Raw genomic sequence first — 12426 nt, forward strand, 5'->3', positions numbered from 1 at the left:
CTAGAATTTTGGTCAGCAACAAGGTTTTCTTTATTGTTGGCTATCTTACGTAGTTTTTAGTTCACTGATAACAGAAGACCTAGAAGGAAAGAGAAAAGCATCTTCGTTTTCCTTCATTCTTTCCTTGGATGGCACCCCTCCCAGGACCACACCGCTGCCTCCTGTGTGTTGAAAGGCTGTGCTCATAGGACTTCACATTACCACACTCAACCATGCTGAGGGCTTAAACAAGTCCAAAATAAGAGCAGAGACTTGATACCCTATGAGCATATACAGAGGGAGGAAGTCCCCCTCAGTCACGATCATAAGGGAGGAGAGTAAGGGGAAAATGGGAGGGAGGGAGGAATGGGAGGATACAAGGGATGGGATAACCATTGAGATGTAATATGAATAAATTAATAAAATTAAAATAAAAAAATTAGAGTCTTGGGTTTGTCCCAAAAGACCAAAGCGCTCCCCTGGAGTTAGGTGGCAAAGCCTGGGTTTCTGAGCCACCTGGGTTGCATTTAGTTGCCGCTGTGAAAAACCCATCTAATTTATCCAATGTACTTCAGGATTTTCAGATAATTTCTGATGAGCCCAGAGATTCAAACCCCAGAGGTACCTTAAGAGGACCCACCTTGCCTGTGTCTGCCTGGTAATGCTTCTCTACTCCCCTTTGCTGTTCCGGGAAAGCTGAGCTCAGAAGCGTGGGCCAAAACACCCATCCACAGAGTTTCTACGAAGAGCGGTTCTCAGATGCTTTCTATGCCTGCAGTCTACAAAAGAGGTGATTTCATAGCCTTTGGAGGGATGGAGTAACAACATTCCATAGAAATCTGATCCACCATTTTACAAGGCACGTGGGGTTTTAAATGTACAATCTCACTGAAGGCTGTTCCATGCTCTGGCTACTGCAGGGCTGCATAACGCACAGGAAGTTACTGTGGCTCACATCAGTAAACAAGAGTGAATGCCCTTTAACAGAGATAACAGGCACAGACTGACCTCTCCTCAAAGAGCCACACCCAAACCAGAGGTGGGCAAAGAGCTGAGGACCGTGACTGCTAGGAGAGTGAAGTCAGCCAGCCGCCACATGGTGGCAGGATTTCCCTACCCAAAATCCTCTGCACTGCCAAGAACATTGATTTGCACTGTAGTCAGTCTCTTTGGGTTTAAGAGTTCACTTCGAACTGCACTTATATGTTCTGTTTTCGGGGTCTCTAGATCCCATTTGAAATGCTAGCCAGCAACACGTCTTCCACATGAGCTTAGTCATCCCCAGCAGCCAGCCACTGCTCCGTTTGCTCTGAGCATCAATGCTGGAACTAACTAGAAGATCAGGGAAGAGCGATAATGAAAATGGCTGCTAGGTTAGCACATGGTTATTGTGGGTGAACGCCTTGCAAGCACTTCATATTTCTCACAGCAATTCTGATGCAGGGATGGTCCTCGTCTCTATTTTATAGATAAGAAACATGGGATTACATATAACTAGAAAGTACTAGTGGTTTGAAACCAGGCCTTCCTGGTTTCAGAGCTACAGTGACACTGTGGCCCCCTATTTCGCCAAGGCTGACCTCAAGGCTTCAGTGTTCTGCCTGTCACAACCTCCCAAGTAGCTGTGAGCTACTACCCTTAACTACTGTGAAGCATAAGGAACAATCAGCTTAGAGGGACATGTGTGGAAAAGTCCGGTTTCTATGACCAGATAAATGGTTGATTGCTCACATAGTTACTACCCTAAGACTTCATCATGCCTTAAAGTGGGGTCCTAATTCTTCACCAAACTACAAAAACATTCTTGAACCCTCAGATCAAGCATGTCCTGCACCCTTGGATTTGAACAAAACCAACTTGGTCTGTTTTGGTCCTAAAGAGGGTATAAAGTTTCATTTGCCCAGCACTCAGGAGGCAGAGGCAGGTGGGTTGCTGTGAGTTCGAGGTCAGCCTGGTCTACAAAGCGAGTCCAGGACTGCCAAGGCTACAGAGAAACCCTGTCTCGAAAAATAATTAAAATTAAAAATTTTAAAAAATATAAAGTTTCATTTGCTAAAAATTTAAGTCACTGTTTCAAAAAGAATGTAGGCTCATAATGATACAGTATTAAATAATAATAACAACAACAACAACAACAATAATAATAATAATAATAATAATAATAATAATCTGCTCTGAAGATGTATGCAGAAACCCTAGTGTAGTCAGAGCCCTGAGGAGTCCCACAACACAGTATCCCACGTCACCTTGACTGCTGCTTGGTTTTGCCCATGCTGATTTCTACTGCAGCCCGTTCTCCCTCCCAGGCAGCCTGTGTGCATCGTTGGAGTCAGCATTCCCTGTCAGAGGGTGCAGCCTCGTGCAAACGCTAACTACTTACCATTCTTCCCAGGCACCGCTCCCCTTCGTTCCACTCAGTTTCTGCCTATAGTCTTCTTTTTTCCTGGAATGGCTTCTCTTTTCAGTTTGGATGAACTTGTCCTTTGGGAAACAGCTCAATGTTGACACTCTGAAGGCTTTTCTGGGTCCTATAGCTACCGTCTCCTGTTTATCCCTATTGCACAGTGGGCGCTAATCTGGAACTCACACTTTGTGGTTTATTGTTTCTTTGAGCTACTTCTTGCACTGAGTGCTGCCCCCTTGCGGCGAATGACCGTGATTTATCTATGATGGTTCCCTCTGACATCCGGTGAGTGACTGTGGTTTATTTATGATGGTTCCCTCTGACATCTCTCGCTGTTCCTGTTATTTAGTAGGTTCCTCCCAGACATTGAAAGCATGAATAAGACAAGTAGACAGGGTACAGCATGTCTGAGTGACTCAGAGAACAACTGCTATCCCACAGGAAGGTCACTGCCTCAGAGGGCAGTGCTCTTTTCCCCTACATCTGAATAGCAACTATGTGGTGATAGTATAGGTCTTCCCCTGCCCACAGCCTATGGCAGAAAAGACTAATAAACCAAGCACTACTAACTCTGCCATCCTGCTGTTGAGTGGCCAATATTACTCCAGGAATGTAATAACAGAAAGAGGCCATGCTATGAAGTGTGCTGGCCTTACTCCATGCTAGACGCTCTGAGCTGTCTATTTTGTGGGCATGCGAGAATGGCCTTTGCCTGTAATTTCCGCACTGTTCTGCCAAAGACAAGGCATGGCAGAATGGCCTCTTAAGTGGCTGAGGAGTCACTGTTTGCCGGCAAAGATCTGAAGGCAAAGAACCAAAGGCTCTCAAGTTGCCACGTCTCCACGTGTGCCACTAAGCCAAACTAGTCTTAAGTCCTGGTTGGGAAAAGCTGTCACTAGTTGGCACCTGGATACTGAAGCCAATGGTCCCTTCTCACCCTCTCATACTGACCAAATATTCTCTTCTGTAATTTCACAGGAGCAGTGTTAGGATATTTTAGTTATAAATAGCAGGAAAAGAATGTGAACACAACACCTGCAAACAACAGTTTACGATGCATGATCAGTAAGTTTACTATAGCCAAAGGCTGCCTGGCTTGATACACAGCTTTCTGAGCAATCCTGTTTTACTCCTGGTATAACTCTTTCCAGAGCTAAGCGCCCCAAGACCCATTTCCACCCCACATCCCTGCACCTTTCCTCTCCCCGCCTCTCCCCACCTCCCAGCTGAGGAGCAGCTGCTCCGTGTTGTGTTTGAAAAGACCGAGCTGACTTGAGGAAGGACTGAACACAGGTCATGGACACGGAGCTGTGGCAGAGGTTATGAAGCTAATGGTTTCTCTAGTGCTAATTATGTCACAGATTTTTTTCCTTTCTGGGGGGTGAGTAGATCCTCTAAAACACAGTCGATAGTAAAAGAGTAAAGTTCAATGTGGAGCCCTAAAGCTCCAGAATCGCAACTCTAGCTGAGCGGAAGTTCACGAAGACGTACTGACTTTGGGTTTGGAGAATAACTGTTTTGGGTTTTGTTTGTTTGTTTCTTTCTACCAAGGTTTATTTTATAATAAAGTTTATTTTTTAAAAAAAAAGTGCAAGCCAGGTATTGTGACACATGCTTTAATCCCAGCACTCAGGAGGCAGGCGCAGGCAGATCGCCGTTGAGGCCAGCCTGGTCTACAAAGTGAGTCCAGGACAGCCAAGACTACACAGAACAGAGAAACCTTGTCTTGAAGAACCAAAAAAAAAAAAAATGCTTGGGCCTCTAATAGGTCAATGGACTTTGTGGTATCTGCTTTCTTTTTCTTTTTGTAAAAAATGATGGTCTCTCAGTTTGCAGTTGTTCCAGAGATATTTGACAGGGATGAAAATGAAGCTCATGTGCCAGGCTTTCGTGCTACGATAAGTCTGGATTAATGCATGCAGCCAGTGTCTTTTACTCTCTCATTGCCTACCACCTGCTGGCGTGAAGTGCATAAATACTCTGCATTATGTCTGCATTAAATAGTACAAATGCTATTTAAGTCCTCATTAAAGAAAGCTGAAATTTAGGGTAACTTACACACAGAAAGTGTTGAAATGAGATCTAAACAACTTTATACCACTATGTTTAGCCTGTGGTGTACATTATTTTACAGATGGGACTCTATTGTAATGGGGGGGAACCAACCACTTTGAAAGGTAATAAGTAACTTTCTGATTATGGGACATTTTAATCAGGTGTTAGACAAAATTAATCTCAAAAAGTTGTTCTACTAATAGAGTCCGTGCTAATGTTAGTAAGTGCTGGTTTCATATTTTCCAATAGATTGGCTTCTAGTTCATCACCATTCTCTTCACATCTGGGATCACTGTCAGTCTTCATCATCACCATCTCTAATTATCAAACACTCCGTGCCAGATATGAGTTTACACACATTAACTCATTTACACACGGCAACCTTATGAACTGGGCAGTCTATGTTTATCCCTAGTCCAGGGATGAGAAAACTGCTAAGTGATTTGTCCAAGATCATATGTTGATACATATTAGAGCTGGGATGTAACACAGCCACAGGCTGTAACTGAATTATCTCTTAACATTGGCACAGCACACATGCTTTAAATTGGTCTTTCCTTCATCACAAATAAAATGCATGTTATAAAATTTAATACAAAATAATAGAAAGAGATAGCAGAAAGTCTCCACACTCAAATGACCCAGAAATAATACTATTATCTTTACTAATCACATATTTATAAACACTAATATGTATTTTTTCTTATTCTTTCCAATATGTCTGAGGTATTCTCTGTGACTCTCCAAAGCTACAACGTCCATATTATATGAAAGTAAGCAAAAATAAATAAAAAATTAAAAAAAAATAAAATAAAATAAAAAAAGAAAGCATATACCACTATTTCTTTGGGCTGGCCTTTGAGTTATTCTGCCATTTTTTTTTTATTAGAAACAAATCTTTAAAGAAGATGAGCACAGCCATGCACATAGTTTGTGTACAGATCTCAAAACACAGATTCTAAGCAATATTTCAGAGCCAAGGGACACATGCATATAAACATTTTACTCCCCCCTGTGAAATGCCCAACAAAAAGGTAGTGTAACAATGAGTCTTATCAAAAGCATATAAAGAGGGCTGACACCCCCAAACTTTTTGACTGAACCGGCCTTGTAGTTATAGTTTCTGTTAGCACAACTAATAGGGCTAACACTTGCATGTGTTAATGCTGCATGAGACTAGAAACTGTGTCTGCTTACTGGCTGCATTTCCTCAATGCTTTGTCCCAATAAGGGTAATTAGTGTTTTCTTGAAACTCTCTCCTCCTTTCTGCTTTTTCGAAGGGCTTTTTCTGAGTCTCCTTCATCTAAATACTACCATGATAGTGCTTGGTGTTGCTAGTATTTCCACACTACCACTGCCACTACAGTCCATGGAAGCCGTGTGTCTGACGTAAATGAAATGTTTAGATAGAGTGCTCTTATTTTTTAGAGATAAAGTGAGAGGTAGGAAGTGTCACTGTTGATTTGTGCCCCGATGCTCGGCTACTAAGTCATCATGCTGTAATCTCTCCAACATAAGCATGAGTGGCCTCCAAAGCTCCTTCCAAGCCTTACTGCTCCACACACCCAGACTCTGTAGATTACTTTATCCATCTCGTAGGCTTCAGAACATGTCTCCCTGCGCTCTTGTCCCAAACAGCCAGCAGCACTAGACATTGCCAAGTGGGTGTACGGGGAGTACTCCAACACAGCGTAGGGAACATGGAAATCATTATCTCCCTAAGGCGGAGACATCCTCCAAGACAGTCCCCTTCGCCAGCACTGCTCATTTTATTCATCCACTTGTCAAGCCAGAGACTTTAAACGCCTTTGAGTCTTGCCACTGCCGTACTTCATGTTAATTCCTCTCAAAGTTTTTCAACATAGACTGCAGAATGTTTCTCAATCTATCATCTTTACATTCCCCGTACTATAGCTTAGGTACTTAAGGGTCTCCCCATCTCTCTGAGATCCTTGGATCTGCCTTCTACGTGGTCTCCTCAGCTCTCGCTAGGTACGATCTTTCATGACATTGCGATCAGAGGTGATGTCGGAGAGCTGGTAACTGGCTATCGTGTCCTGTTCAGAATTCTTTGATAGCTGCCTTCTAAACAAGCTCTAAACTACTTAGTATAGTCTATTTTTAAAAATCTCCTAGTATGGCCCCAGTATGTCACCCCAAGTTTTTCCACAACATGTTGTTACTCGGGTAGCTTACACTATAACAACTCAAGACTAGTTGCTTTCTTGAGAAGTGCCAGCCGTCTTGATGACAACTAAGCTTTCTTCACACTGCTTGGAAGGCTCCTCTCTGGCCTCTTTTTTATCTGGTGTCACACTCGTCTAATGATGCCTGAAGACCCTGTACCTTCCTGCAAAATGTACACTCACAGTTCCGGCCTCACAATTTATCTCCTGTCATTTTTGCTTATAATTCAATTAAAAACATACTACAGACTAATTTCAAACTAGCTATATGTATGTTTTCTCTGAAAGGAAAGTATCTTAAACAAATCGAGTACTTCTCTTTCTTCGGAGCTTGATTTATGAATGATGTTTCTGAACTGCGTTTGTGACTCAAGTAAAATTTAAATTAAACACTGTCCACATCTATTTCCAAACCTGATGTTTTCTCTGCCTTTTCTATGTGCTGATATCTTATGTGGTGCCCTGGAACTATTAGCTCCTTTCTCAAGCGGCCCATTCTTTCCTAACTTCTCTGCTGAGGCTCCAAAAGACAAGAGTCCAGGCTGCTGGCCATGGTCGTCCCGTGAGTGCTTCCCCGAGGTCCTGAAGGAGGTGGCACAGAGCACACTGGAGCACATGGGAACACAAGCAGAGTCCCAGGACATCTGGGACTGATTGTTCCAGTGAGAGGCTGAAGCAGAAAGAGCAGTTCTTGCACAGCCTTTGCACATCTGGGCTTTGGCAGCTACCCAGTGGCTTTGCTCAGCAGTTCTTGAGAAATGAGATACGGGCTTGTTTCAGGGAAAGGAAAACCTTTATTGACGTAACATCTACTATAGCAGAGGCCTTCAAAAAACTCTTCTTTTCCCCTTATATGGAAGGGCTCTGGCTAGGTCTAGATCTTACTGTCTTCAGTAGAAAGAGAGCAATTAGAGACGTGCATTAAAATCCCAGCAGCCCTACCTCTTCCTGGGCAAGTTAACTCTAGACACTCAGTTCCAGTGGGCTCTGGAACGTGAACTGTTGGACACATCTCCCCACATGCAGATGCAAACCCTTCAAAGCCAGATTCTTCTCACAGTCAAAGAATGGAATCTAAAATCTGATCAACTACAGTTCCAGGACCAAAAGAAACAGACTGCCTGGCTTCTGCCCTGGCTTCCACAAACGTCCCCTAATTTCTCCTCCTTTTATGGCACGTGTCAACCTGAGGCTACTGAGAAAATATACTCATTCCATTTATCTTGAAGTTTCTCATCTTAAAAATTGAAAATCTTTTTGTTAACTATTTGAAAATACATGGTATTTTGACCATCTTATCCCTTCTCCTCCCAGATCCACCTCTCATCTCACACAGCCAACTGTGCATCTTCATTTTTTTTTAAAGCCTGAGAGTCCTATTAATGCCTACATGATTTTACACGTGTGCCTTAACTATGTACAGATTTCAAGCATGTTGTCATAAGCACTGTGAGTTCATGTGTACAGCTATTGTACACAGAGGACATTGTTTCCTTGTAGTCACCTGGCCATCCCTGACCCTTACAGTCTTTCTGCTCCTCCTTCCACAGTGACCCCTGAACCCTGGGAAGAGGAAGGGTATAGTCGATGTCTCTTTTATGGCTGGACACTCAGTCGTCACTTATTCTTTGAACCTTGACCAGTTATAGGTCTTCTCTCTCCTCCCTCCTCCCTCCCTCCCTCCCTCCCTCTCTCTCTCTCTGTCTTGTGTGTGTGTGCACATTGCGCACGCATGCCATGGTATGCATTGGCATCACTCAGTCGTCATTTATTCTTTGAACCTTGACCGGTTATAGGTCTTCTCTCTTTCTCTCTCTTCTTCCCTTCCCTCCCCTCTCTCCCTCCCTCCTTCTCTCCCTCCCTCCTTCTCTCTCTCTCTCTCTCTCTCTCTCTCTCTCTGTCTTGTGTGTGTGTGTGTGTGTGTGTGCGTGCACACGCACATGTGTACACATTGCGCGCGCATGCCATGGTATGCATTGGCATACATTCAGAGGTGAGAGGACAAGTTGCAGGAGTCTATTCTTTCTCCCACCATGTGGGCCCCGGGTCAGTTTTAGGTCTTGAGACATGGCAGCAGGTTCCCTTAACTGACAAAGCTACCTCATCAGCTCTGAGGTTTCTCTTGTTTGAATACAACCTGGGTAGAATTTTTGTTCCAGTTTTGAGGAAAGAGCCCGTGCTTCTTCCATGAAATTGCATGTTGTTTTGTTTTGCCTTGCTTCATTAATAGTAATTCCAAGACACACAAAGTACTTTAAATAGGCCAGAGTATCAAATTCTCAAACACAAAATATGGAAATTCAGACTAACAATTACCCTTGATTTCAATTATTCTGACTTGTTGCCTTAAAAGTAAGAGGCAGTGCGAGTATATAAGGAAGGGATGGGATGAGTGTTTTACTGATACTGATTTAGCAATAGTCTGCTGGGCACTGTGATATATGCGTGTGTAGACAGGATTTTACTTAAAAGTCATAACATCTCATGATTTACTGATATTTGAACTTTAGTGATGAAGAATCCAAAGCTCAAGGAGGGGAAATGATTTGCTCAGGTCCAGGTACTTCCCACGTGGCAAAAATGGATTAAAATAGTAAGTCTTACTCCAGACATAAATAGTCCTTACCCTATTCTTGATATACAATAATAACATGGTAGTATACATGACTCATTTAAACATTGTGGTTCATTAAGTTTACTCTCCAGAGAATGAATTACTATCGTGATTGATAATTTATTGTGATGGTGACAATCAGTGAGCATACAAGATTTAAGGCCTTCCCAATCTGCCCACTGTGTATAGTCTCATTAATGCAGAAATGAGAGGGAAGTGCCCACTCCTTGGGGGAGGTGTTACTGTTACAGTGGTGCAAAACTGCAGGCTGGAGGAATTCAGTGCGTTCTCTAAGATGAGAGAACTGAGCGCCTTGAGTTTTGAATCTGCTTTTAAACTAAAGCTAGACTTCCGCCCTTAGAGGCCTCAATCTGAAGTCAGGGAGATCCGTGTAAAATTCCAGCTCTGCCTCCTTTTGGGCAAACTAGCCTAAGTAAATCAATTCTCAGTTTCTCCATATGGAAAATGGTTCTGGAGTTTCTCAGCTGAGTTGCTGAAACCATTTGTATAATTCAAATGCACCAAAGTCCTTACCATATAGGGGAAAAAAATCATCTGATCAACTTTAGTTCAAATCATACCACACCGGGCGTGGTGGCACACGCCTTTAATCCCAGCACTCGGGAGGCAGAGGGAGGCGGATCGCTGTGAGTTCGAGGCCAGCCTGGTTTACAAAGTGAGTCCAGGATGGCCAAGGCTACACAGAGAAACCCTGTCTCGGAAAACCAAAAAAAAAAAAAAAATCATACCACAATTACCACCTGTGTGACTGTTTTTTTAAACAAAATACCCAAATGTTCTAAGCTTCAGGGTTTTTTGTTTGTTTTTCTTTTTCTTTTTTTAAATATATTTTATTAATTTATTCATATTAAATCTCAATTGCTATCCTATCCCTTGTATCCTCCCATTCCTCCCTCTCTCCCATTTTCCCCTTACTCCCCTCCCCTATGACTATGACTGAGGGCGACTTCCTCCCCCTGTATATGTTCTTAGGGTATCAAGTCTCTTCTTGGTAGGCTGCTATCCTTCCTCTGAGTGCTTCCAGGCCTCCCCATCAAAGGGACGTGGTCAAATATGGGGCACCAGAGTTCGTGTGAAAGTCAGTCCCTACTTTGCACTCAGCTGTGAAGAATGTCCTGTCCACTGGCTAGATCTGGGTAGGGGTTCTTGGCTGGTGCCATAGTTTGTGTCGGACCCCTGCCCATCATAATGTTCTTCTTGTAGGTTTCTAGGACCCTCTGGATGCTTCTATTTGCCCATTCTCCCATGCTTCTCTCACCTAGAGTCCCAATAGGATGTCCTCCTCTCTGTCCCACTTTTCTGGTAAGTGAAGACTTTCATGCATGTTTGTTTTTTGAGACAGGGTTTTTCTGTGTAGCCTTAGCTGTCCTGAACTTACTTTGTAGGTCAGGCTAGCCTCGAACTCACAATGATCCATCTGCCTCTCCCTCTCAAGTGCTGGGATTAAAGGCTTGTGCCACCATGCCTGGCCTAAGCTTCAGTTTTATCCTGAGAGAAAAACATTCCTATCCAGCTGTGGTTTATGAGTCAAAAAAAGCATGTGTTACAAAAATGGAAAATGATCCATATCCTAGTTTTTCATATTCTTTCTGTTTTGATTAAGAAATATGCTTTTATACCCACTTGTAAGCAGGGAACAAACTGCCTCCTGCTTCTGTGAGGCTGGTCCTCTGCATCCCTAATGAATGTCATAGACGGGGTGAGGACCCCAATGCCCTGGATGATGCTAAGCAGGCAGTAGCCTTCTTCAGCGCCTACTTCAGGCATGGCTGACTGAAGCTGAAGTGGAGAGCGTGGGCTGCAACTGTTCACACTCATCTCTCCCACCTGCCTAACCTGCTGAGTCTGCTAAGAACGGCACCGCTTCTGTGGAATGAAATCAGGATCCTAACCTTACCTAATAACAATGCCTTCTTTGGGCCAGGCACAGTGGCACATGCCTGTAATCCCAGCACTTGGAAGGCAGAGGCATGTGAATTGTTGTGAGTTCGAGGCCAGCCTGGTCTACAAAGCAAGTCCAGGACAGCCAAAGCTACACAGGGAAACCCTGTCTCGAAAACAACCACACAAACAAAAACCACCCACCACCACCAACAACAACAACAATGAAAACAATGCCCTGTTTATTAGAGAACTGAGAAAAGCATAGGCATTTAGGGCCACATTTTTTGGATCCAAATCTCTAAGACTATGGATTAGAGAAAATTTTCAGATCCTTGGGCTCTGTTCTGTCAAATGGGAACTTCATATTGGGTAGTTATGGAAGTTTAAATGAAATCCTTTCTAAGCAGGACCCAGCCCAGTTGGGGGATTTTAGTAACCACTTAACAATTTAGGTCTTTTTTTTTTCTTAGAAGGATATAATTATCACATTGAGATGTACAAATATCAATGACATGAAAGAGGAGGAGAATGGGCCAGGTGTCTGCTAACCATTCCCTCTGGCTTAAGTCTAAGCATTAAAAAAAAAAAAAATCTAAACATGCTAAATTGGCCCCAAATAGCTGCCTTATATTTAGAGACCTAGATATAGTCAATGAGAAAAATAATATTAATGTATTCATTTATTGACTTCATAAAAATCTACATTTATACAATATTGTGTCTATCACACTGTCAGCAAAGACCTTGTCTTGCAAGATTTGGCTAAAATGCTGAGCATTGAGAGAGAGATGTTTAATGTATTTGCATACATGATAATATACTGCCCATTATTACAGCCAACTCCCACAATTCCTAAGCTATTAAGAGATCAATGCGTATTCCCAGTATAGAATCTACAAAGTCCATAGCTGAGGTAATAGTTCCAGTTGGGTGGGTAAATTATCAATACCTGGCCAAATCAGAGAAAGATGTGTTCATCTGCCCACAGTGATGACATCGCTCGCGCCTGGATCCAGAACTTACCTCTGCAGCAGGGAAAGGAGGTTTTTAGTATTTCTGCTCTTGGTGTGATTGCTTCCATAGACGAAAATCTGAACCATCAGACACTGTAGGCAAAGTGAGACACAGAACAGGTTAAAGTGACTCAGAGCAAACACGTCAATTGCAAACCTAATTCAGAAGCAGACTAGTGGACCTGGGGTGCCACAGGTGTGCAGAGAGCATGCCTCTACTTCATTCCACTGGTTCCTGGCCAGTGAGAAAAGCAGTGTGGACAAAAGGG

The 12426-nt window shown here is 43.1% G+C and overlaps 1 protein-coding gene across 1 annotated transcript in view; it reads right to left on the reverse strand.

The window, feature by feature from the left end:
• Nucleotides 1–1162: 1162 nt before the first annotated feature.
• Nucleotides 1163–12426, reverse strand: part of Ttc23l (tetratricopeptide repeat domain 23 like) — a 54783-nt gene continuing 43519 nt past the window's right edge. Inside the window, 3 exon segments of the mRNA XM_051150840.1 lie at nt 1163–1311; nt 2360–2460; nt 12168–12250. Of these exon segments, the coding sequence (XP_051006797.1) occupies nt 1163–1311; nt 2360–2460; nt 12168–12250 (333 nt within the window).

This window comes from Acomys russatus, chromosome 9 (genome assembly GCF_903995435.1).
Source record: "Acomys russatus chromosome 9, mAcoRus1.1, whole genome shotgun sequence".
Lineage (NCBI taxonomy): Eukaryota > Metazoa > Chordata > Mammalia > Rodentia > Muridae > Acomys > Acomys russatus.